The following is a 26,813-nucleotide window of genomic DNA, read 5'->3' as shown; positions in this document are numbered from 1 at the left end:
GGGCTTAGGTTAAGTGACTTTTCATTATAAAGAACATTGTTTTGAATTTTCAAACATGTGTGTGCCTGAAATTTGTACCTGTGAATTTTTGGGAGGATTCTACCAGAGAGCCCGACAGAACAGGACCTTGGAGGTCTTCTAGTCCAACCCCCTTGCTCATATGCCACTATGCAATTTCAGACAAATAGTTGTCCTAACTTTTCTTTAAAATTTCCAGTGTTGGAGCATTCACAACTTCTTTCTTTTCATGAAACTAGACATGCCCAATTCCTGCAACCGTTTTTCATATGTTTTAATCTCCAGTCCCCTAATCATCTTTGTTGCTCTTCTCTGCACTCTTTCTAAAGTCTCAACATCTTTTTTTACATCATGGCGACCAAAACTGGATGCCGTATTCCAAGTGTGGCCTTACCAAGGCCTTGTAAAGTGGTATTAGCACCTCATGTGATCTTGATTCTCTCCCTCTGTTGATGCAGCCTAGAACTGTGTTGGCTTTTTTGCCAGCTGCTACACACGGATGGCTCCTATTTAAATGGTTGTCCACTAGGAGTCCAAGGTCCCTCTCATAGTTAGTACCGTTGAGCAATGTACCACATGTACTGTACCTGTGTGTTTTGTTTTTCTTGCCTAAATGTAGAACCTGACTTTTTTCCATCACTGTAGTTCATATGGTTGGATAGGGCCCACTGTTCAAGTCTGTCAAGATCCTCTTGGTATCTTGAGCTTATCTTCTGGAGTGTTGGCTACCCATGCCAGTTTGGTGTCATCTGCAAATTGGATGAGTTCCCCCATCGAATCCAAATCTAGACAGCTGTGAATTTGGCTGATCACCAGAAGATGGGGAGAGAGAGAGGAAGAGATAGATAAATAGATGAGAGATATGGGGGAGAGAGAGAGATAGGTAATAAATAGATGGTAGGTAGGTAGGTGGGTGGGTGGATAGATGATGATGAGATAGATGATAGATAGATAGATGATAGATAGATAGATAGATAGATAGATAGATAGATAGATAGATAGGGAGATAGGGAGATAGGGAGATAGGGAGATAGGGAGATAGGGAGATAGAGAGATAGAGAGATTGATTGATGATTGATTGATGATAGATAGATAGATAATGATGAGATAGATAAATAGGTAGGTAGGTAGGTAGATAACGATGAGATAGATGATAGATAGATAGATTGATTGATTGATTGATTGATTGATTGATTGATTGATTGATGATTGATTGATGATAGATAGATAATGATGAGATAGATAGATAGATAGATAGATAGATAACGAGATAGATGATAGATAGATAGATAGATAGATAGATAGATAGATAGATAGATAGATGATTGATTGATGATAGATAGATAGATGATGAGATAGATAGAGGAGAGAGGAGGGAGACAGGGGAGGAAAGAACAGGTAAAACCAAGCCAATTTTATGAAGGGAAGGAAACAAGAGTGAAATTGTTAAAATGAATGTAAGGAAAGAATGTGAAAATTACATTTGTGTCATGAGGACTAGCCTGATTTAAAATGCAGCAAAATGGATGTTTAAGGGAACAGTGGCTTTAAAAAAACCCTGCCCTGTGGGAGTCTCCTCTCAGACACGGTGTAGTGTTACTCAAAGCTTCTTTTGAAGCCGATCTTTACATCGACCCATGAAGGTCTTTAGGCAGGAGTGAATGTCAATCATCCCCATTTCAGAAATCCCTTTGCATTAATACGCAGACTTTTTCAGGATCGGGATGGGTATAAACTTTTTTATTATTTACAGAGATGAGGAAGCTTCTTGCGTGAGAAGCGAAACATCTTTAAAGAAAAAAAACCCCAGAAAGTCCAGTTGCGTCTTGAAAAAAGCACCTCTGGAACAGCTGTGACCCTGGAGGATGGAGGACGAAGAGGAACCCCTGCCTGCATGCTTCCCTCCTAAGCAAAAATCAAATCCTGTTTCTGAAGCAGCAGGCTCAAAGCCAGTGAGATACCCACTGGAGGTGCAAATCCTTCACGGTCGAAACTCAAAGACTTTGAATGCAGTCCGAGTCTTTCTCAAGGTAAGATGGGTGGAGAAGGACACGCCGTTCGATTACTAAGACCGTCGCTTGAAGTACCAAAGTTGCTCTTAGACTTTCAGGTACGTGGACCGAGAGTGGCCTTGCTTTAAGGAGTTCGCGTAGGGGAACCGAACCCCTGTAGAAGACAGTTTCTCGCTGAGCTTCTGGTTGATGAGCTCCAGGTGCCGTCCGTTCTTCCTGGTTTGCCTCAGCAACCTCTTGGCCTTCTTCACTCGATCTTGGAGCTGCTTGTTGCGTTTCTCCAAGGTCGCCACTTTTTGCTGGAGCTTCTTCACATGGTCTTCCTCATCGAACAAGGCCTTCTGGAGGGAGGAGCACATGAGCTGAAACGACAGAAGACAAGAGGAGCATCAAGTAACTGAAATTTAAGGAGTTCTATGCTCTTACCTGCTCCATAAGCTTCTACCTCATCCACCAGACATTTAGCAATGTTTCAAGGAGATGCATTTAGCCATGTTTCACAGACAAAAATAATGTCCAAGATGTCAGTGTCTAGTAGTAGTAGGAATTCAGACATCTTGTTGACTACACTTCTTGCATTGATTAGTTTGCATTTGAGATTGGTTTCGTATTCGAGATTGGTTATTGGATTGAGGAAGTAAGGGACGCGCTTTCCTATTGGTTGGTGGTGCTTGGGATGTCAATTTGTTGTTGAGGGATGGTAGCCTGGAAGATGTAGGAAGGGTCTTGGATTTGATGCATTCAGTGCGGTAATCTATGTATAAATTTGTTTCACCAAGATTGATCCTACTGCTTGTTGTGGTTAGCTCTGGCCCAGCTCCTGCCCCAAGGACTGTGGATGTGGGGAAGACATCCACAGGCTGCAGGCCTGTTTTGCCACCCGGTGGACTCTGCTGATGAAGGCTCCTCTGACCAAGAAGACATGAGTGACAGGGTGGAGGAGAGTGTGGCAGACAGCTCAGAAGGAGATCAATTACCTAGCTCCTCCTTGGATTCGGAACAAGAGTTAATGATACAGCCACACATGCAGAGAGCGATGCCTAGGCAACAACAACTGAGAGATTATTATCAAAGAAAATGAGGCCACCTGTGGTTGGGTGGGGCTGTGGTCATTAGCGAGGCTGCTATAAAGAGTAGCCTGTGGGTTTGGCCATTGTGGAAGATTATCTGATCGTTGTGTTTCGTGACTGCTTTACTGACTTTGACCTTTTGTGTGCTGATTTTCCCCCGCTTTGAAACTAAACCAGAGCAAAGTGTGTTTCACTTTGTGAAAGAAGAAGGACTGTGAATTGCCTCACAGCTGCAAGCTAAGTATCACAGAACCGATAAGGGACTTGTACAAATTACCAGTTTGTTTGGAGACCAGTGCTCTTTGCTATACAAAAAGAGGGCTTGGTTTAAGTGGATTTTCATTATAAAGAACATTGTTTTGAATTTTCAAATGTGTGTGTGTCTGAAATTTGTACCTGTGAATTTTTGGGAGGATTCTACCAGAGAGCCCGACAGAACACTGCTGAAGATCTCAAATCTTCAGGTGAGAAAATCATAGATGTAGAAGACATAGAATAACAGAGTTGGAAGAGAACTTGGGAGAGGGGGGTCTTCTAATTTGCCTCCAGAAGTTGTGAATGCTCCCAGGATGTTATTCTGAATTCTATTCTGTGTTCTAAAGCACAGTGAATACGTTATCTTACCTTCGAAGCACCGAATGTTACTCAACCCTTGTATAGGTTTGAAAAACTACTCATGGCACTACAGTCAAGGTTTATTTCTTGTTTATTTCCCTCCTCCTCCTCCTCCTCCTCCTAGCCCACGGAGTTTTCTCACGTAGCTCTGCGAAAGGCAAAGCTATAGAGATTGCAACACGCCAGCTGAGATAATGCAAGTTATTATGTCTCCTTTCTGTGTTCCCGGTTTTGTAATTATTATTTTTTAACAAGCGGGGAGAGTTCAGAAGGAAAAGAATGCTGATTTGTTTCCAAAGGGGTGGAAGTGACTCACCCAAGCTGCCATTCATAGACTATGATTTATATGTCAGTCTTTGTGAACTGCGGTGAGGGGTTTTTTGGTTTTTTATTTTGGATAGATCTTCAATTCTCTGCAGAAATGCCACCTGCCTTCACTCCTGAAGCTGTGGCAGAATCCAAGCAATTGGGGTTTATGGGTGTGTGCCTGCATTTCAATGGAGGGGCCAACGTTGAAAACAAAAATCACTGCAGGATTCAAGTTAATTGAGATTCCAGAAGTGGTACGAGGGAAGAGTAATTAATTAATATTGATTGTTTCCTGATTGCTTATTTTGAACCTTATGACAACCATAAAGCGTTGTACCTCGTGATTCTTGACAAATGTCTCTTTTCTTTTATGTACTCTGAGAGCATCTGCACCAAAGACAAATCCCTTGTGTGTCCAATCACACTCGGCCAATGAAGAATTTTGTTCTGTTCTGTTCTGTTCCGTTCCGTTCCATATTCTATTCTATTCCAAATTCTATTCTATCTGTTCTACTCTATTCTACATTGCATTCTACTCGACTCGACTCTATTCTATTCTATTCCAAATTCTATTCTATTTTCTATTCTATTCAGTTTTCTATTCTATTCTATTCTATTCCAAATTCTATTCTATTCCCTATTCTATTGTATTCTGTTTTCTATTCTATTCTATTCTATTTTCTATTCTATTCTAATCTATTCTAGCCTAGTCTATTCGAGTCTATATCTATTCTATTCTATTCTGTTCTGTTCCATTCCATATTCTATTCTATTCCAAATTCTATTATATTCTGTTCTACTCTATACTATATTCTATTCTACTCTATTCTAGTCTGCTCTACTCTACTCTACTCTATTCTTTTCTATATTCTATTCTATATTCTATTCTATATTCTATTCTATATTCTATTCTATCCTATTCCAAATTCTATTCTATTCAGTTTTCTATTCTATTCTATTCTATTTTCTATTCTATTCTAATCTATTCTAGCCTAGTCTATTCGAGTCTATATCTATTCTATTCTGTTCTGTTCTGTTCCATTCCATATTCTATTCTATTCCAAATTCTATTATATTCTGTTCTACTCTATACTATATTCTATTCTACTCTATTCTAGTCTGCTCTACTCTACTCTACTCTATTCTTTTCTATATTCTATTCTATATTCTATTCTATCCTATTCCAAATTCTATTCTGTTCAATTTTCTATTCTATTCTATTCTATTTTCTATTCTATTCTAATCTATTCTAGCCTAGTCTATTCGAGTCTATATCCATTCTATTCTGTTCTGTTCTGTTCTAGTTTGTCTAGTCTAGTCTATTACGAAAAGTACTAACTTAAAAAAATTGTTGGGAAAAATGACCAGACAAGAGGCGAGGGAAGCCAGCTATTTTTGCAGCAGCTGAGTGTGTGGTCGAATGTTTTGTCTGTTTCTTTACAGATTCTGCACTTCAGATCGTCTGTTGGTTTTTCAATTCTGGCTATGATGATGATGATGATGGGTTTATATGGATGCAATTGTATTTGATGCATGGTAGAGAAAAATAAAGAAATTAAGGAAATTTTGGATTTCCTCTCTATCCATACGTGAAGAAGAAACGCTCCACAGCTTTTGCCCCACGTTCATAATCTGGGATCCAGTTAAACAGCAATTGTAATTCTTCGGAGAGGGGCGGCATACAAATCTAATCAATAAATAAATAAAATAAATAAATTTTATTCCCATTTCTCTTGGGCATTCATTTACTACGATTGTGGCTCATTCCCTTGAAGCGTTTCCCCAACATTTTTGGCTGCTGCCTATCATGTTGTGATGATGATAAAAATAAAATAAAAACACGAGAGCAAATTGCAGGTTTGAAACCAAAGTAGTTACTGGTTTTTGCAAGAGGCACCGATTCAGCAGAAAGACAAAATCACAGTAAAACCAATTTTGGAGTGGGAGGGGGATGTACCAAAAAGTACTGAGATCTGCAAAAAAAAACCCTTTTTTTAAGTCTCTAGAAAATGGACACATTGATTGGGGGGGGAAATAGGGTCTTTCTTTCACTTGGGTTATTTGAGCACTTGGTGACCTTGAAGAGAGGTAATTTCAGGGTGAAGGCAATTTACAATAAAGCTGAAAAACATTTTCTGAAAAACATTCGAGAGATGTTTTAAGGCCAAACCAGATCATTGTGTATCTGTTCTGATTCTTAATTTCCTCATCTGCTTTACACACCTATTATTTGTGTTGTGACCTGTTCACGTCCTGAGTTCGAGACTGATAGCGAAGAGAACATGGTGTCTAGAGGGTGAAGAACAACCAGGGCCTTCTGCACCTCCTGAGATGAGTGACTCAGGAGAAGAGGAGGCGCCTCTTCTGGATGCTAAGGTGCACAGGGCCTCTAGGAGGCATGAGTGGTTACTCAGGGGGAGGCTTGCTCGTGAGTAGCACTGCTGGCTATTGGGACACGCCCTCAGGCTATTTAAAGGGGGAGTCACACAATGCTTCGTTCCAGAGAACAACACCGTTCATCCTAGAAATCTAGTTTCAGGTGGAGTTAGAGAGTTCAGCCTGACATCTTGTCTTTCAGCTTGTGGTTTTAAAAGAACCACATTCTTGACTTTCTTAATTAGTTCTGTTCTTCTAGCCAACTTCTTTAACTCTACAATAAGGACTATTACTCCAATCTAGTAATTGTTGTCTCTTTGCTGATACCTTTAATTCTACGATTGCCTAGAGAATGGAAATTTATAGCGGGTTTGGGACCGAGCATATGCTGTGAATCAAAATTTTGGTATCCCTTTATTTATTTAGATCATGGCAAATGTATTCCCTCTTCGTAGCCTTTCGCTCCAAGCAGATGAGCGTATAAATGAACCTACTTAGACCACATCTGGATGTGATTTATAGTACTTACTTCTCCCCAGGAAGTAATATGAAACCCAAGGTTTAGTTCCCTATTTTACAGGTTTCGTGGGTTTATTCTATTGTCCAGAATTCATAAGCAGCACTAACAAGGATGACACAATTTGCCTTTCATCTGGACCACATCTGCACTGATGATTATGATGTTATCTAGATGGGTCATGAAATGTCTGCAGAAAACCACCAAGCTCAGAGACTACCAAGAACCCCTACAGTAATAGAAACATATAAGGTGGACGGCGGAAAAAGACCTCCTAGTACATCTAGTCTGCCCTTATGCTATTTCCTGTATTTTATCTTAGGATGGATATGTGTTTATCCCAGGCATGTTTAAATTCAGTGACTGTGGATTTAGCAACCACGTCTGCTGGAAGTTTGTTCCAAGTATCTACTACTCTTGACCTCCTCCTCCTCTTCCTCTATCTCGACCTAGTTGGGTTATGAAATGTCTACAAGAACACCACCAAGCTCAGAGACTACCAGGAACCCCTACAGTCATTGACCTCCTCATCCTCATCCTCCTTCTCTTCTTCCTCTCCTTCATCACCACCACTTCTTCCTCCTCCTCTTCCACTCCACAAATCCCACTCCCTTCTAGCACTGATAAAGTTATCTACTTGGGTCATGAAATATCTGCATCAAGGACCCCAAAGTTCAACCACGAGCTACAAATATTCTCTTTGATTGGTTTATTGTCGTCTTTTCTCTTGACCAATGTTGTGGTTAGCTCTGGCCCAGCTCCTGCCCCAAGGCCTGTGGATGTGGAGGAGACATCCACATGCTGCAGGCCTGTTTTGCCCCCGGTGGAATCTGCTGATGAAGGCTCCTCTGACCAAGAAGACAGGAGTGACAGGGAGGAGAGTGGGGCAGACAGCTCAGAAGGAGATCAATTCTCTAGCTCCTCCTTGGATTCAGAACAAGAGTTAATGATACAGCCACGCCTGCGGAGAGCGATGCATAGGCAACAACAACTGAGAGATTATTATCAAAGAAAATGAGGCCACCTGTGGTTGGGTGGGGCTGTGGTCATTAGTGAGGCTGCTATAAAGAGCAGCCTGTGGGTTTGGCCATTGTGGAGGATTATCTGATCGTGGTGTTTCGTGACTGCTTTGCTGACTTTGACCTTTTGTGTGCTGATTTTTCCCCGCTTTGAAACTAAACCAGAGCACAGTGTGTTTCACTTTGTGGAAGAAGAAGGACTGTGAATTACCTCACAGCTGCAAGCTAAGTATCTCAGAACTGATAAATTTGTACCTGTGAATTTTTGGGAGGATTCTACCAGGGAGCCCGACAGAACAACCAAATGTGACCATTTTTAAAATTATAAAAGCTTCAGTTTTATAATTTGTTTTTGTGCACCGTTTTTTTAAACACGCTGGGAGAATTCTTGAGAGCGGGTTTTTTTGGTTGTCGGTGCTGGTTGCAGTAAAATCCTGCTCTTTTAACTGAGGAATAAAAAGGCAATTACAGTAAGTTTAGGATAAACAGCCATTGTTACTGAAAGCACTCAGTTAAATGGGCTATTCTTGCTTATTCCTTGTTGTTGGGGTTCTTTTTTTTCCAAAAAATTCCAGGTTTTGGTTAAGCTGCCAGAAAGAAGGAAAATGATTTAGCTTTACTAGATAAGTGGTCAAAGCAATGGAAACTGCAGTTTAATGTTTCCAAATGTAAAATAATGCACTTGGGCAAAAGGAATCCTCAATCTGAGTATTGTATTGGCAGTTCTGTGCTAGCAAAAACTTTAGAAGAGAAGGATTTCGCGGTAGTGATTTCTGACATTCTGTCTCAAAATGGGTGAAATCAGGTGGTAGGGAAAGCGAGTAGAATGCTTGGCTACATAGCTAGAGGTATCACAAACAGGAAGAGGGAGATTGTGATCCCTCTGTATAGAGCGCTGGTGTGACCCCATTTGGAATAATACTGTGTCCAGTTCTGGAGACCTCACTTACAAAAAGAGATGGATCAAATTGAATGGGTCCAAAGACAGGCTACAAAAACGGTGGAAGGTCTTAAGCGTCAAACTGATCAGGAAAGACTTCATGAACTCCATCTGTCTAGTCTGGAGGACAGAAAGGAAAAGGGGGGGACATGATCGAAACATTTAAATATGTAAAAGGGTTCAATAAGGTTCAGGAGGGAAGTGTTTTTAATAGGAAAGTGAACCCAAGAACAAGGGGGCACAATCTGAGGTTAGTTGGGAGAAAGATCAGAAGCAACACAAGAAAATATTATTTTACCGAAAGAGTTGTAGATGCTTGGAAAAAACGACCCACAGACATGGTTGGTCAATCCACAGGAACTGTGGTCTAGAAAGCTTAGAACTACGGCGCCTAAAACACGATTTAAGTATTGCCCACAAGATCATATGCTGCAACGTCCTACCTGTCAATGACTACTTCAGCTTCAACTGCAACAACACAAGAGCACACAACAGATTCAAACTTAATATTAACCGCTCCAAACTTGACTGTAAAAAATATGACTTTAACAATCGAGTTGTCGAAGCGTGGAACTCATTACTGGACGCAATAGTGTCAACCCCTAAACCCCAACATTTCTCCCTTAGACTCTCCACGATTGACCTCTCCAGGTTCCTAAGAGGTCAGTAAGGGGCGTACATAAGTGCACTGGTGTGCCTTTCGTCCCCTGTCCAATTGTCTTTCCTTTATCTCATATATCATTTTTTTTCCTTTCATATATCTTCTCCTCTATTTTTACATATTATCTTTATATATACAGTATTACTTCATGTCTATTCTCTTCCATATGTATTGTGTATTGGACAAATGAATAAATGAATAGATAAATAGATAGATAAATAGATAAATAAATAGATAAATAAATAATTGAAACATGCCTGGGATCAACATAGATCCATCCTAAGATAAAATATAGGAAATAGTATAAGGGCAAACTAGCCGCCCTGAGTTCTCAAAGAGGGGCGGTATACAAATCTAATAAATAATAATGATAATAATAATAATAATAATAATAATAATAATAATAATAATAGATGGACCATGAGGTCTTTTTCTGCTGTCAATCTTCTATTTTTCTATGTAATAATAAAATCCGCTTAAAGTTGATGGAACTTTTTTCCCCCACAATGCAATTTGCATCTTTCAGGCTCTCTCAACTATAACCTTGATCTCAACTCTCAGAGCTGGCTTTAGAACATATATGCCAAGTTGCCATGGGAATGTATTGACACTCGAAGGGGGGGGCTGCTTTCAAGCCTTCGTGCATGGTTGTTTTCGTTATTTTGTTTTGGGTTTTTTTGCAATTGTCGTGTCTGGAAATTGGACGCGGAGGGAGAGAGGTTGAACAGAAGTTCCCACAAGCCCTCGTTAAGAAGGGTTTACGCAACACTTGGCTCAAGAAATAAATACGGGGGAAATCCATTATGGAATTTACAAGTGTTCCAGCGAAGTAAACCCTGGACGGATTTACAGAACAGGAGGTCTGTGTCATTTGGATTTACTAGTACAGTGGTACCTGTACTTAGGAACTTAATTCGTTCTGAGACCAGGTTCTTTAGCAGAAACGTTTGTAAGAAGAAGCTATTTTTCCCATAGGAATCAATGTAAAAGCGAATAATGTGTGCGATTGGGGAAACCACAGGGAGGGTGGAGGCCCTGTTTCCTCCCAGGAGATTCCTAGAGAGGCCCCACGGAGGCTTCTCCCGCCTTTTTCGGCCCCGTTTCCTCCCAGGAGATTCCTAGAGAGGCCCCATGGAGACTTCTCCATGCGTTTTCTGGCCCTGTTTCCTCCCAGGAGATTCCTAGAGAGGCCTCACAGAGGCTTCTCCCTGCCTTTTCCGGCCCTGTTTCCTCCCAGGAAATTCCTAGAGAGGCCCCAGAGAGGCTTCTCCCTACCTTTTCCGACCCTGTTTCCTCCCTGGAAATTCCTAGAGAGGCCCCACGGAGGCTTCTTCCCTCCTTTTCTGGCCCTGTTGCCTCCTTAGGAGATTTCTAGAGAAGCCCCATGGAGGCTTCTCCCCTCCTTTCCTAGCCCTGTTTCCTCCCAGGAGATTCCTAGAGAGGCCCCACAGAGGCTTCTCCCCTCCTTTCCTAGCCCTGTTTCCTCCCAGGAGATTCCTAGAGAGGCCCCACAGAGGCTTCTCCCCACCTTTTCTGGCCCTGTTTCCTCCCAGAAGATTCCTAGAGAGGCCCCACGGAGGCTTCTCTCTGCCTTTTCAGTTACAGTTTCGGAGGCTCGGGTTTGTAAGTAGAAAATGGTTCTTGAGAAGAGGCAAAAAAATCTTGAACACCCAGTTCTTATCTAGAAAAGTTTGTAAGTAGAGGCGTTCTTAGGCAGAGGTACCACTGTATCACGTATATAAATATTATTATATCTTTGTATAGCACGAATACATACTTGACAAAACAAACAAATAAAAGAAATTAAAGAAACTTTCTCCAACTGTCATTACAACTGCAAACAGTCGCTGAACGAACTGTTGTAAGTTAAGGACTATCAGTAATCAATAAAACTGTGAAGCCCTGAAAAATAAAGCTGGAAAAATCCAGCAATTCTGGATCTTAGCTCAGTTTAGGGATAAAAGCAGAATCTTCTCCACTGAGGCAGGGGAAAAAAATCCTCTTTACTTTGCCATAATTAAAGTGAACATGTTTTTTAATTTGCACCCAGCAAACTCCAAGTGATGGCTTTGATAAAGTCTCATTAGAACCAGGGCTTGCAAACGAGAATCCTCTTAACCTATTTTGCAAAGATTAACGGCGTAATTACATTACACTTACCTTACAAAGTAATTTAATAGTAACTTCTGCTCTCCTACTCTAATGTGTGCACACATGAATTGGGGGGAGATGGGTTTTTTTATAGTCGCTGAGTTCTAATGTTCTAATACTTATAGTTTCCAAAGTTATATTGGGGAAGCTGAAAAAGTTTGTAAGTAGAAGCAATTTTTCCCATAGGAATCAATGTAATAGCAAATAATGTGTGCAAACCCATTAGGAAAGTGTTTGAATATTTTCCTACTGGCATCCCATTACTGAAAGTGGATCTGATGCATATTCCAACTTTCGAATCTGGATCAATTAACACTAGTGATAATGTTTGTGTATCAAAAAAAATCCAAAACTTTAAGGCTTAAAAATAAAGAGGGACTATACAGGCGGCGAGGAGGAGCATGCGCCTCCCATACACCCGACGCGAGGCTGCCTCCCGTACACTGCGCCAGAGAGAGAAACCCAGGGGGAATGGCAGGAAACTGGCCGGGCCTTCATGCCGCTCTCAAATTTCCAGGTGTTACACGGAGCTATATCTGCTGGCATGCAAGCCATTATCCTAGCTGAGCTCCAATGTGCCTGTGTGTGTCGGCCAGCTCACACAGAGTCTCTGGGAGGGTGTTTTTGGTTTCCAGAGAGCCTCCAGGGGAGTGGGGGACAGCGTTTTTACCCTCTCCCGGCTCCAGGGAAGCCTTTGGAGCCTTGGGAGGGCGAAACACAAGCCTACTGGGACCACCAGTGTTCTGCTGGCGTGTCCCAACCACCCGTAATTACAGGGTAATTAGTCCAGAAAGACACACACCACACGATAGAAGGAAAACCAAAAGTCTTTATCAACAGAAAAGCAGGAAAAACTCCCTTTTTAAATGTCAAAGGGATTTTCTGGTACACACAAGGCACAGGTTAAATGCAATCCAATTGCTCACCCAGTAACTATTTTGCAAAGATTAACGGCGTAATTACATTACACTTACCTTACAAAGTAATTTAATAGTAACTTCTGCTCTCCTACTCTAAAATGTGTTCACACATGAATTGGGGGGAGATGGGGTTTTTATAGTCGCTGAGTTCTAATGTTCTAATATTTATAGTCTCCAAAGCTTCAGTTCTGACTTGCTGCTTTCATTTCATTCAAGGTGCATTTAACGTTCTCCAGGCAACATGCCCAAAAGAGATAAAACAAACCCATTGTGGGAAGCTTGTCCCACTTAGAAGAATGAAATATTTCGGGAAATATTCAAAAAGGCAGAATATTATATTTCCCTAAAGGAGAAATGGAGAAACATGTTTTTTTAGAGGCAGGAAGCAGCCCTCGATGCAGATGCCAGCACTTAAGGAGATGAAAGAGCTTGTTGAAAGAGGAAGATGACTATTGTGGTTGGATCACAGCCAGCTCCTCTGGTAATGGATTTTGAGCCATACTCAGGTCTGTCCGAGCACCGGAGACCTGTGTGGCTATTGGAGGATTCAGATAGTGAGGGGGAAGGATAATTGGAAGCTGCGGGTGCTGGAGAGATAGAGATGGAGGCCTCTGCAATGCCTATGGGACCCCCAGCTAGGGCCTTGTCTGGATCGGATGAGGAGGGGGTGATTAATGATCCAATTTTGAATGTGTATCTGCGAAGGATGAAGGGGAGATAGGAACAGTTGCACAGAGGCAGGAGGAGATCTTGACCACAGCTTAGAGTCATAGGGAATTCTGCAGCGTGCATAAAAGGGGAGGTTTGTGGAAGTGTTCTTTGCAGGAGTTATCGTTCGTGGTTTAACAGAGAAAGAGAAACAGATCCAGCGTTTTCTCTAAACCAACTTCCCTGCCTTCTTGGAGAAACCCAGTCTTTGGAAAATTGCTTTATGAAAGACTGTAGCGATTGCAAAATTACTGAGTACCTTTGCTTCAGCTCAGTTCGGAGACATTATTTACAAACCCTGGGGTGTTTTGGACACTTGAAGATAACTCAGACTCTTTGGCAGTAAACAGACATTATTTTGCCCTAATTGCGGCTCTCAGCCAACTTGTTAAGGAAATATATTTTGGTGTTTCTGAAACTCCAGTCTGTGTGTTTGACTTTGATCTTAATCACTTCTCAGCTGTCACACCAGGCAGAACAACGACTATCTAGATACCTCTATTCCTTAGCAAAGGAAATATGTAGCCGGCAGAAATCCATTCGAGGTAGGATATTTTGAAACCCCTTGCAGCAAAGTTTGACAGCTAACCAAAGCAGAGTAGTAGGTTTAGAACAAGCAACTCCCTTGCCCAAGATCCAACACAGGACGAAAGCCAATTAGCCACAATAGGAATTGCTCCAACACCCTTTTAGAGCATGTTGTGCTTAGCTCTGGCCCTGCTCCTGCCCCAAGGACTGTGGATGTGGGGGAGACATCCATATGCTGCAGACCTATTTTGCCCCGGTGGAATCTGCTGATGAAGGCTCCTCTGACCAAGAAGACATGAGTGACAGGGAGGAGGAGAGTGTGGCAGACAGCTCAGAAGGAGATCAATTCTCTAGCTCCTCCTTGGATTCAGAACAAGAGTTAATGATACAGCCACGCATGCGGAGAGCGATGCATAGGCAACAACAACAACTGAGAGATTATTATCAAAGAAAATGAGGCCACCTGTGGTTGGGTGGGGCTGTGGTCATTAGCGAGGCTGCTATAAATAGCAGCCTGTGGGTTTGGCCATTGTGGAGGATTATCTGATCGTTGTGTTTCGTGACTGCTTTACTGACTTTGACCTTTTGTGTGCTGATTTTTCCCCGCTTTGAAATTAAACTAGAGCCAAGTGTGTTTCACTTTGTGAAAGAAGAAGGACTGTGAATTGCCTCACAGCTGCGAGATAAGTATCACAGAACTGATAAGGGACTTGTACAAATTACAAGTTTGGAGATGAGAGCTCTTTGCTATACCAAAAGAGGGCTTGGTTTAAATGAATTTTCATTATAAAGAACATTGTTTTGAATTTTCAAACGTGTGTGTGTCTGAAATTTGTACCTGTGAATTTTTGGGAGGAGTCTACCAGAGAGCCCGACAGAACAGAGCACAAACCCCTTCATTGCACAATCCCCAGAACAGTTCAACCTTCAAAGTCACAGAAAGCTATCAAGATGCATTCACTCATTGAGACCTTTGTTCGTTCAGCTGCCCCAGAACCCCATGCTGTGTTTTGCGGCTTCATCATTAAAGTTTCTTTCCAATCGGCCTCCATTTCCCTTCCAACGCTACAACAATAATAACACAAACCAAACAGCAGACAAAGCAGTGTCTTTATTGGCTGGGAAGATCATTTCTATGGAAGACACATATTTTGAGAGATTAAGATGCGCTGTCTTTGAGCTGGAGATGGTTTTAAGCAGCAGGCGAGAGATTAAAAAAAAGCCATTCAGAAAACCCATCCCTCAATTTCGCCCGGCTGGAAATGAAACGATTGTTGCTACTGCTAAAATCTGATAGCTAACCCCACTCAAGGCTTCAACATCCAATAATAAATCAAACTAAGTCAACCATTTAGTAGGTCTTGAAGCAAATATTACATCAAGTATGGCATGTTTACTTCATAATAGTAATAATAGGCTGAAGCGTAGACATCAGAGAGTTATTGTTAATGGCGAGTATTCTGAGCAGAGACAGGTTACAAGCGGTGTGCCACAAGGGTCTGTTCTGGGTCCTATTCTTTTTAATATGTTTGTGAGTGACATAGGGGAAGGTCTGGTAGGGAAGGTTTGCCTATTTGCCGATGACTCTAAAGTGTGCAATAGGGTTGATATTCCTGGAGGGGTCTGTAATATGGTAAATGGTTTAGCTTTATTAGATAAATGGTCAAAGCAATGGAAACTGCAGTTTAATGTTTCCAAATGTAAAATAATGCACTTGGGGAAAAGGAATCCTCAATCTGAATATTGTATTGGCAGTTCTGTGTTAGCAAAAACTTCAGAAGAAAAGGATTTAGGGGTCGTGATTTCTGACAGTCTCAAAATGGGTGAACAGTGCAGTCAGGTGGTAGGGAAAGCAAGTAGGATGCTTGGATGCATAGCTAGAGGTATCACAAGCAGGAAGAGGGAGATTGTGATCCCGCTGTATAGAGCGCTGGTGAGACCACATTTGGAATACTGTGTTCAGTTCTGGAGACCTCACCTACAAAAAGATATTGACAAAATTGAACGGGTCCAAAGACGGGCTACAAGAATGGTGGAAGGTCTTAAGCATCAAACGTATCAGGAAAGACTTCATGAACTCAATCTGTAGAGTCTGGAGGACAGAAGGAAAAGGGGGGACATGATCGAAACATTTAAATATGTTAAAGGGTTAAATAAGGTCCAGGAGGGAAGTGTTTTTAATAGGAAAGTGAACACAAGAACAAGGGGACACAATCTGAAGTTAGTTGGGGGAAAGATCAAAAGCAACGTGAGAAAATATTATTTCACTGAAAGAGTAGTAGATCCTTGGAACAAACTTCCAGCAGACGTGGTAGATAAATCCGCAGTAGCTGAATGTAAACATGCCTGGGATAAACATAGATCCATCCTAAGATAAAATACAGAAAATAGTATAAGGGCAGACTAGATGGACCATGAGGTCTTTTTCTGCCGTCAGACTTCTATGTTTCTATGTTTCTAATGGTTTCGTTGAACAGATGCTCAATTTTGCCATTTTTTGATTCACAGAGATCCAGGCTAGATTTTTCTGAGTGGGCTGAAGAAATTGTCACCCACAGCTTAGATTCCAGGGCAAAATCAGCCCAAATCCTCTAATTCCAATTGGACAACGGCTAAAGAAAAACTCTAGTTTTCACCTGTGGAGGCTAAGAGGGTTTAAGAAATCAGTTGGTCACTTTTTAGAGGAGTAGATGGGATCGAAGGTACCCTGTTTCCCTGAAAATAAGACATTCCCCGAAAGTAAGGCATGTCAGAGGTTTTGCAGAATTTGCTAATATAAGGCACCCCCCGAAAATAAGGCCTAGTCAAGTTTACATACGGTACGGTGGAAAAACATACGGTGCCATTCAAAGCTGTTCATAGCGGTACCGTAATAATGTGGCGCCCCCTGCTGGCCCCTTCCATCGCTTTGTACCGTCCAGTACAGCAGACACAGTCTGCTGCTGTCTCACCGCCATTACAGTCTCCACTCCAGTGCATAGACTGTAGCTCCTCTGGTGGCCGGAAGCTGCAATAGCCGGAGTATACTGTTGTACCGTATAAATGCCGTCGTTTGTGTGTGTGGGTGCCATACTGACAGGTACTGTACCGTAATCAGTGTACCGTACGGTATATACTTTCTTTGGGGGTGTCAGCTTTTCTGCCTGTGAATTTGTCTTATTTGAGAAATATAAGGCACCCCCCGAAAATAAGACGTAGCACAACTTTTGGAGCAAAAATTAATATAAGACAGTGTCTTATTTTCGGGGAAACACGGTAGCTTCACTAAAAACAACAACAACAACAACAATAATAATTGTTAATCCTGACAAGTTCAACTGCAGCTTTGCCAATTAATTCAGGGTAAAGGCCATTTTTTAAACGGAAAATGAAAAATTGAACGTAGAACGTTCTCCCCCAGATATTCAAAAGGCGCAACAACATATTTTGATTTCTTTAGCCTCTCTCTGGAAAACGGCTGGAAGGGAAACATGGCTTTAATTATACGAAGAGCAGATAAATCTCTCGCTGCCCGCAAACATGGGATATAATTAGGATCATCTTCCACTTCACCACAAAGTTGGTGGAAACGAAACATTAGGAACTCTTTTTTGTTTTCAAATGACTTGCTAGCAGGATATGTGGTGTGTTTTTGTTTTGTTTTTTAATTTAAGTCACAATTTCTCATGTGTGTTTAGAGAGCCAATAACAACAGGGTGCTGACTTATGCTAAGTGTAATTTTGTGGTGGTGACCACAAAGGGCTCTTCTTCAAGGCTGGTAGAACTTGAAAAGGCTAACTGGTTAAAACTCGGTTATCAATCACTGCACAGAGCTACAGTTACCTGGCAGAGAAATACCATATTTTTCGGAGTATAAGACGCACCAGAGTATAAGACGCACCTTAGTTTTGGGGGAGGAAAATAGGGAAAAGAATCTGCTTACCAGGTATTCATCTGGCTAACAACCTTAGTCTGATCACCTTCAACACATTATTTATCCCATGGTTAGGGTTTTTTAAAAATGTCATTCTAAGAGAGTAACAATGAAAGAGCTTGCAAGCCAGTAAGAGCTAGGAATATCATTAGTACCTGGAAAGAAACATCTGGAGCAAGTTAGACCAATGAAAAAAAACCTGCAAAGACTTAGGGCTTGGAAAACATTATTTGCAGAGAGTAACCGTGAAAGAGCTTGCAAGCCTGTAAGAGTTGGGAACATCGTTAGCACCTGGTTAGGGCTGGAAAGAAACTTATTCAGAGCAAGTTAGAGCAATGAAAAAAAGATCTGCAAAGACTTAGGCCTTAGAAAACATTATTTGCAGAGAGTAACAATGAAAGAGCTTGTAAGCCGGTAATTGCTGGGAACATCCTTAATTTATTTATTTATTTGTTTATTTATTTATTATTTGGATTTGTATGCCGCCCCTCTCCGAAGACTCTGGTTAGGGCTGGAAAGAAACATTCAGATCAAGTAGAGCAATGAAAAAACTCTGCAAAGACTTAGGGCTTGGAAAACATTCTTTGCAGAGAGTAACAATGAAAGAGCCTGCAAAGTAAGAGCTGGGGAGATCATTAGCAGCTAGTTAGAGTTGGGGGGAAAAAAACTACATTCAGAGTATAAGACGCACCCAAATTAGCAGCCTCTTTTAGGGAGGAAAAAGGTCCATTTCATACTCCGAAAAATACAGCATCCCATGTCTATATAAAATTGAGTGTGGTCTCATAAAAAATAGGAATCACGTGAGGTCAACAGTGGACAGTCTAAGGGTAAAGTTTTGGGGGTTTGGTGACGAAACCACAGAGTCAGGTAGCGAGTTCCAGGCATCGACCACTCGGTTGCTAAAGTCGTATTTCCTACAGTCAAGTTTGGAGCGGTTCCCTTTGAGTTTGTATTGTTGTACGCATATTTGGGCATGTTGCAGTTTTTCAGTGGATAAACCTATTTTCCGTTTCTCGTGGGCCTTTCCTGGAATATCTGGAGAAGTTTACAGGGACCTACAAAAGACATACCCTGTATATATATAAAACTAGCTGCTGGTAAACAAGAGTTGCACATTTGTCTGGAACCTCGTCCCCTTCTGAGGCTTAAGGGAGATACAATCTTTCAGTTGCGGCCGCCTTTAAATTCTGCTTTTTGTCTCTGGACGTTTAACAGACGGTTTGGCCGCTCCATCTTGGCATCCCCGGGACCGTTGCTAATGGAACTTCTTTTTTTTTTTTTTTTAAACTGGACCGCACTTCGCTGGGGGACATTTCCAAATGCACTCCACATAATTGTTTCTTCCTGCTAGTTCTCTGTAGGAGCAAAGCTCCACCGATCCTGATTTTGGCTCCTCTTCTTGTTTTTCCAAATTCCCGGCCGGTTAAAAAGGCAAAGCAAAATTGTGTCAAAAATGCAATAAAGTTGAATAGATGCTGCATGGTAGCCGGGATTGTGAGTCCAGAAGTATCCCAGGGGTTCCTCTCCCCCCCCACCCCAGCTACACATCTGTAATGTAGACAACGTCTGTTGCTGTTTTGACTCATGCATCCATCTTTCTTTTCCAAGTTGTCTGTTGTTAGCCAACAGCCCACTGAAAGAATATCTAATCCTGCTCCAGTTAACAGTGGGGGTCCCCTACGACAGTGTCCTAGGACCTGCTCTCTTTATACTCTACATAAACGATCTCCGTGACAATATTACAAGCAATTGTGTTCTCTTTGCTGATGATGTTAAGCTATTTAATACCTCCGATAATAATAATAATAATAATAATAATAATAATAATAATAATAATAATAATAATAATTTAGATTTGTATGCCGCCCCTCTCCGAAGACTCGGGGCGGCTCACAACAAGCGATAAAACAATATTGTACAGGCACTTCTGCCCTTCAAAAGGACCTTGACCATGTAGCTGAATGGTCTAACAACTGGCAACTCCAAATCTCATCTAACAAATGCTCTGTGCTACACATTGGTAAAAAGAATCTGAATGCTAAATACACACTTGGGCAAACTGAACATGCAGAAGACCCTCACTCAGTCAAAGACTTTCCAATGACCTAAGTGCCAGAGCCCACTGCAACAGCATTGCCAAAAAAGCACTAAGAGTCACAAACTTAATTCTATGCAGCTTCTTCTCTAGAAGCACCGATCTACTAACCAGAGCATACAAAACATTGGTCAGACCAATTCTTGAATACAGCTCACCTGTATGGAATCCACACTGCATAACAGACATTAGTACAATTGAAGGAGTCCAGAAATACTTCACAAGAAGAGTCCTCCATTCCTCCTCACGCAACAAATGACCTTACTCCTCCAGATTTCAATGACCATGTTTAGAAAACTTACAGCTACGCCACCTCCGAACTGATTTAACTGTTGTTCATAAAATCATACATCACAATGTATACCCTGTTAGGGAATAATTCACCTTTAACAACAACACAAGAGCACGCAATAGATACAAACTCAATGTAAATCGCTCCAAACTAGACTGCAGAAAATACGATTTGAGCAATAGAGTGGTCACCGCCTGGAATTCACTACCGGACTCTGTTGTTTCTTCCCCCAACCCCAAAATCCTCAACCTTACATTATCTACAATAGACCTCTCCCCTTTTCTAAGAGGTCTGTAAGGGGCGTGCATAAGTGCACCTTCGTGCCTACCGTTCCTGTCCTAATGTGTTTTTATCTTTTGTCTCTCTACTTTATACTTATGTTAAACATGCTACAATACAATACTATGTTTGTATGACAAATGAATAAAATAAATACTGTAAATAAAAATAAATGAGTGTGTGTGTTCCTTTAAGTAGAGGTAACAAGAAGGCCTTCCTCTTAGGTAATTTTTGAGAAATCATCCAAGCAAAATGAAAACCAGGTTTGGCCGAACCTAGGATTGGATCGGAAACCTATGCAAGATTAGAAATTGCATCTCTTTGAGGCGAGGAGAGGCCAGGCACCCTAACTCTAACCCTTATCGTGAGTGACGTCAAGTTGGCCACCTTTGAGCCAGTCACATGACCTTTAAGCCACCGCCCGGTCACATGATCACCAAGCCACTCCCACCTGGTCATATGGCCGGCAAGCCACACCCACAAAATAAGTCACACCCACACTGTGGTAGTAAAAACATTTGCAGCCCTTCACTGCATACAGCTGAAAATAAACTTGCATCCAACCTGTTACACCAACACTCCGCAGTCTGCATTGGTTGCCGATCAATTTCCAGTCATAATTCAAAGTGTTGGTTATGACCTTTAGAGCCCTTCATGGCATTGGGCCAGAATATCTCCGGGACCGCCTTCTGCCGCACGAATCCCAGCGACCGGTTAGGTCCCAGAGTTGGCCTTCTCCGAGTCCCGTCGACTAAACAATGTCGTTTGGCGGGACCCAGGAGAAGAGCCTTCTGTGTGGCGGCCCTGACCCTCTGGAACCAGCTTCCCCCAGATATCAGAGTTGCCCCCACCCTCCTTGCCTTTCGCAAGCTCCTTAAAACCCACCTCTGTCGTCAGGCATGGGGGAATTGAGATATTCCCTTCCTCTTAGGCTTATAGAATTTATACGTGGTATGCTTGTATGTATGAGTGGTTCTTTAAATTGGGGGGGGGGTTAGATTATTTTTAATATTAGATTTGTTTACATTGTCTTTTTTATATTGTTGTTAGCCGCCCCGAGTCTTGGGAGAAGGGCGGAATACAAATCTAATAAATAAATAAATAAAATCCAACCATCTTCTGTTTGGGTTAACTGCTTCCCGGGAAGAACCTTAACCCAGGTGGACCTACCCGATTGTCCTCTTGGGTCTCCCAATCGCTGGGGAATGTGATGGCGTGGATCCCTTGGCTGCAGTTGGAAAATTGGAAAAGGCTGGAAAACACCAGGCGGTTTTCTTGCGTATCCGGAAATATGGCATCCTGGAAATTGACCCCGTGTGGAAGGAGATTGTAATTCTCGTCCATTCTGTGAAGAAGAGAGGAAGGACCGAGGGTTAAAGGTGTTGCAGATTAGACTGGTGGGAAACAACACTGGGGAACAGCGATTGCGTTGCCTTCAATCTGTGACTTGTTTTCAAATAACGTTTGGCTTCTGGATCCCAAAATAACCACAGTTCTTGTCAATCACGTCAACTTTTTAAGCTACGGGATACCCACAAAGTTCATACAAATTGTGCATATAAAGGAAAGGAAAAACTTGCCAAATATACTGTTTACAAAGAATATGTCTTTCCTTTCTTTCACCTATCTTATATATTCTCTTCCTTTCTTATATCCTCTCCTCTACGTTCACCTTCACCCTCTTTTATATTATCACATGTTTATTTTCTTCCTATGTATTTATGCATTGGATAAATAAAATAAATAAAATAAATAAAATAAATAAAATAAATAAAATAAATAAAATAAATAAAATAAATAAAATAAATAAAATAAATAAAATAAATAAAATAAATAAAATAAATAAAATAAATAAAATAAATAAAATAAATAAAATAAATAAAATAAAAATAAATAAAATAAAAATAAATAAAATAAAAATAAATAAAATAAATAAAATAAAAATAAATAAAATAAAAATAAATAAAATAAATAAAATAGATAGATAGATAGATAGATAGATAGATAGATAGATAGATAGATAGATAAATAAATTTATTCATACAAGGGCTATAATAATTACTGCAAGTTCAATTGTGTTCATACAAATAGGTGTGTGTGTTTTTTATCGAATGGTAATTATACATGTTAAGGTAAAAAAAATTGCTTATAGCTTTTTCTGGAGTGTTTAATCTGTGGACCTTCTCGCTTGATGCTTCAACAATTCAATTCAATTCAATTCAATCTATTAGATTTGTATGCCGCCCCTCTCCGAAGACTCGGGGCGACTCACAACAGTAATAAAAACAGTATAACAATGGAACAAATCTAATAATAAAATTACATTAAAAACCCCCAACAATTTAAAAACCATACAGCACATACATACCAAACATAAAATATAAGAAAGCCTGGGGGAGATGTCTTAATTCCCCCATGCCTGGCAATATAGGTGGGTCTTGAGTAACTTGCGAAAGACAAGGAGGGTGGGGGCCGTTCTAATCTCGTATGTCCATCCCATCTACCTTGATCCTGTGCCTCCATGACCTTCAAATCTTGGTGGAATCGCTCACCTTGTTCATCATTGACTGCACCAAGATTTTTCTGGAAGTTAGCAAGAGTCCTTGAAGAGGGGCAGCATACAAATCTAATAAATTATTATTAATTATTATTAAGATGGCTATGTCAAAAATGCAAACATAAACACTCTAGAAAATACCCAGAGATACTTTACGAGAAGAGCCCTCCACTCCTCCACTTGCAACAGAATCCCCTACGCAACTAGACTCACAATCCTAGGTTTAGAAAGCTTAGAACTACGTCACCTTAAACACGACCTAAGCATAGCCCACAAAATCATCTACTACAACGTCTTTCCTGACAATGACCACTTCAGCTTCAACCACAACAACACACGAGCACACAACAGATACAAACTCAAAGTAAACCGCTCCAAACTCGACTGCAGGAAATATAACTTTAGCAACCGAGTAGTTAATGCATAGAACTCACTACCAGTCTCAGTAGTATCATCCAAAACTTTTCCCTTAGACTCTCCACTGTTGACCTCACCCGATCTCAAGAGGTCAGTAAGGGGCGTGCACAAGTGCACCAGCGTGCCTTCCGTCCCCCCTCCTAATGTTTCTCTCTTACTAGTATCATGTATATTTATTTCTTTATTATTTATTAATTGGACTTTTATGCCACCCGTCTCCGAGGACTCGGGGCAGCTTACAACATATAATAAAACAATGTGTAACATTTTAGATCCAATTAATTAAATCTAAAATCTAAAAAACCCCAAGCCATAAAAAGCAGTCGTTTCAAATCAATTTCTCAGCACATTCATATAATAATAATCATCATCATCATCATCACACCAAAACAACTAGACACAAGAACAATTTTCTCCCAAATGCCCTCACTCTGCTAAACAAATAATTCCCTCAACACTGTCAGACTTTTTACTAAATCTGCACTTCTATTTCTACTAGTTTTTTCCCATCATTCCTATCATCCTTTTCCTCCCACTTAGGACTGTATGACTGGAACTTGTTGCTTGTATCCTTAAGATTTTTATTAATATTGATTGTTTCTTCATTGCTTCTTTGACCCGTATGACAATCATTAAGTGTTGTACCACATGATTCTTGACAAACGTGTATTTTCTTTTATATACATTAAGAGCATCTGCACCAAAGACAAATCCCTTGTGTGTCCAATCACACTTGGCCAATAAAAAGAATTCAATTCTATTCTATTCTATTCTACTATTCTATTCTATATTTTTTCTTGTATGTACGTTGAGAGCATCTGCACCAAAGACAAATTTCTTGTGTGTCCAATCACACTTGGCCAATAAAAGAATTCTATTCGATTCTATTCTACTATTCTATTCTATATATTTGCTTTTATGTCCACTGAGAGCATCTGCACCAAAGACAAATTCCTTGTGTGTCCAATCACACTTAGCCAATAAAGAATTCTATTCTATTCTATTTTATTCTATTCTATTCTGTATATTTTCTTTTATGTACACTAAGAGCATCTGCACCAAAGACAAATTCTTTGTATGTTGAATCACACTTGGCCAATAAAGAATTCTATTCTATTCTATTCTATGCTATTCTATTCTATTCTATACTATTCTATTCTGTATATTGTGCAATCACACTTGGCCATTAAAGAATTCTATTCTATTCTATTCTAAAATATTATAAACATTGTTATATATCTTTGCATGCCACCCATGAGTGCTTGACAAAACAATAAAATTAAATTTAAAAAAAATAAGCCAAGGTGGGGGGTCTCACCTGAGGAAGAAGAAGTAGGCGTAATCTTGCATGACCGTGTGGGAATGACAGGAGAAGTAGCCCAAGCCGGTGAGGTTCAGCCTGGAGCCCGCCGGCACTTCCAACATGCTCCCCCAAGCTTGGTCGCACAGCATCTCGATCTCGGCGGAGTAGAAGAGCCCCCCGTCGTCCAGGGCTTCGTACTGCCAGGGCAAATAGTTGTAGAGGCTGTAGGCATCCTGGTGGAGGGCTAATACTTTGGCGTAGACGATGGTGGCGGCCAATTCCGCCCGGCACCCTTCGCTCAGCGGCCTCCAGTCGGAAGGCAGCTGGCAAGCCCAGCTGGGTCTCAGGTGGCCCCCGAGGAAGAGGAGGCTGAGCAACCAGCTGCCTTGCTCCATGATGGATGGGGCCCGAGCGCTGGGACACTCCAGGGTTTCCCCCCCAGAGCTGATTCTCGTAAAGTGCACAGAGCGAAGGTTTATGACCCAGGATGGCTGGGAGATGCAGGGCAAGAGGCGGAGAGGTGGTTCCCTGGCTCCCGTTGGGCCAATGGGGACCCCTCTCTCCCAGGGAAGGAGGGCCCGTAACTGGAGAAGAAGTTTCTTTAGTTATTCAGCAGTGGCTGCAAAGAGGAAAGGGAAAAAGGAGGGGGGGTCTTTCCAGGTTTTCTGCCTTACATTGAGGACTTCTGGAGCCAGGAGGGAAAGGAAGAGGGGAGGACCGAACTGCACACACAAACACACACACACACAGCACCAGAGCTGGAAAAAGGGCCTGTTGTTTCTCATTCTCCTATTGAGTTTTTGCCTCAGATTCAAAGCCCCCCCAACATGATTTCAGACAGATGCATGGGGGAGAAGTTGGAGGAAAGAAATTGGAAGAGAAGGGAAGAGAGGAGAAGAGAAGAGAAGAGAAGAGTATAATAGGATAGGATAGGATGAGAAGAGAAGGGAAGGGAAGGGAAGAAAAGAAAAGGGAAGAAAAGGGAAGAGAGGAGAAGAGAAGAGAAGAGAAGAGTATAATAGGATAGGATAGGATGAGAAGAGAAGGGAAGGGAAGGAAAGGAAAGGAAAGAAAATGGAAGAGAGGAGAAGAGAAGAGAAGAGAAGAGTATAATAGGATAGGATAGGATGAGAAGAGAAGGGAAGGGAAGGAAAGGAAAGGAAAGAAAATGGAAGAGAGGAGAGGAGAGGAGAAGGGCAGAGAAGAGAAGAGTATAATAGGATAGGATAGGATGAGAAGGGAAGGGAAGTGAAGGAAAGGGAAGAAAAGGGAAGAGAGGAGAGGAGAAGAGAAGAGTGTTATAGGATAGGATAGGATGAGAAGGGAAGGGAAAAGAAAATGGGGACCCAGAATGTTGTGGCCTATATGCTGACTCCGTAAACTGCATAAAGAGGGCTGTAAAGCACTATGAAACAGTATATGCTTTATTTTTTGGAGAATAAGACACCTAGGGAAAAGAATCTGCTGACCAGGTATTCATCTGGCTGGCGTCCTTAGTCTGGTCAGCTTCAGCACATTATTTTATCCCCTGGTTAAGAGCTTAAAAAAAACTTTATTCTGAGAGAGTAACAATGAAAGAGCCTGCAAGAGCTGGGAACATCATTAGCACCTGGAAAGAAACAGTCAGAGCAAGTAGATCAATGAAAAAAAAGTACAAAGACTTTGGGCTTGGAAAACATTCTTCGCAGAGGGTAACAATGAAAGAGCTTGCAAGAGGGTAAGAGCTGGGAACATCATTAGCACCAGGTTAGGGCTGGAAAGAAACATTTGGAGCAAGTTAGACCAATTAAAAAAACCTGCAAAGACTTAAGGCTTGGAAAACATTATTTGCAGACAGTAACAATGAAAGAGCTTGCAAGCCGGTAAAAGCTGGGGAAATTGTTAGTATCTTGTTGGGCTGGAAAGCAGATAATCCCCTGGTTAGGGGGGAGCAAATAAAGGATGAAAAAAAATCAAAGACAGGGCTTGGAAAACATTCTTAGCAGAGAGTAATAATGAAAGAGCTTGCAAGCCAGTAAGAGCTGGGGACGTTGTTAGCACCTGGTTAGGGCTGGAAATAAACTTATTCAGAGCAAGTTAGAGCAATGAAAAAACCCTGAAATAACTCAG

The 26,813-nt window shown here is 41.3% G+C and overlaps 1 protein-coding gene across 1 annotated transcript; it reads right to left on the bottom strand.

Moving 5' to 3' along the window:
• Positions 1 to 1,737: 1,737 nt before the first annotated feature.
• Positions 1,738 to 25,182, bottom strand: CCDC3 (coiled-coil domain containing 3). Its single transcript, XM_070754656.1, has 3 exons — positions 24,720 to 25,182; positions 21,598 to 21,772; positions 1,738 to 2,392 (listed from the first exon to the last, which is right to left on the bottom strand). The coding sequence occupies exons 1-3, from the start codon at positions 25,097 to 25,099 to the stop codon at positions 2,117 to 2,119; spliced, it is 831 nt and encodes a 276-aa protein (XP_070610757.1). The 5' UTR covers positions 25,100 to 25,182; the 3' UTR covers positions 1,738 to 2,116.
• Between the last annotated feature and the right edge of the window lie 1,631 nt (positions 25,183 to 26,813).

The sequence above is a fragment of the Erythrolamprus reginae genome, chromosome 6 (genome assembly GCF_031021105.1).
Source record: "Erythrolamprus reginae isolate rEryReg1 chromosome 6, rEryReg1.hap1, whole genome shotgun sequence".
Taxonomy (NCBI): Eukaryota; Metazoa; Chordata; class Lepidosauria; order Squamata; family Dipsadidae; genus Erythrolamprus; species Erythrolamprus reginae.
The sequence above is the reverse complement of the archived record's forward strand: the minus strand, read 5'-3'. Positions and strand labels throughout refer to the sequence as shown.

Coding starts and splice junctions, on each gene's coding strand:
- CCDC3 (XM_070754656.1), bottom strand. CDS start 25,099: ATGGAGCAAGGCAGCTGGTTGCTCAGCCTCCTCTTCCTCGGGGGCCAC. Junction 21,773..24,719: donor GCCTACTTCTTCTTCCTCAG/GTGAGACCCCCC, acceptor TCTTCTTCACAG/AATGGACGAGAATTACAATC. Junction 2,393..21,597: donor AGACCCAAGAGGACAATCGG/GTAGGTCCACCT, acceptor CTGTCGTTTCAG/CTCATGTGCTCCTCCCTCCA.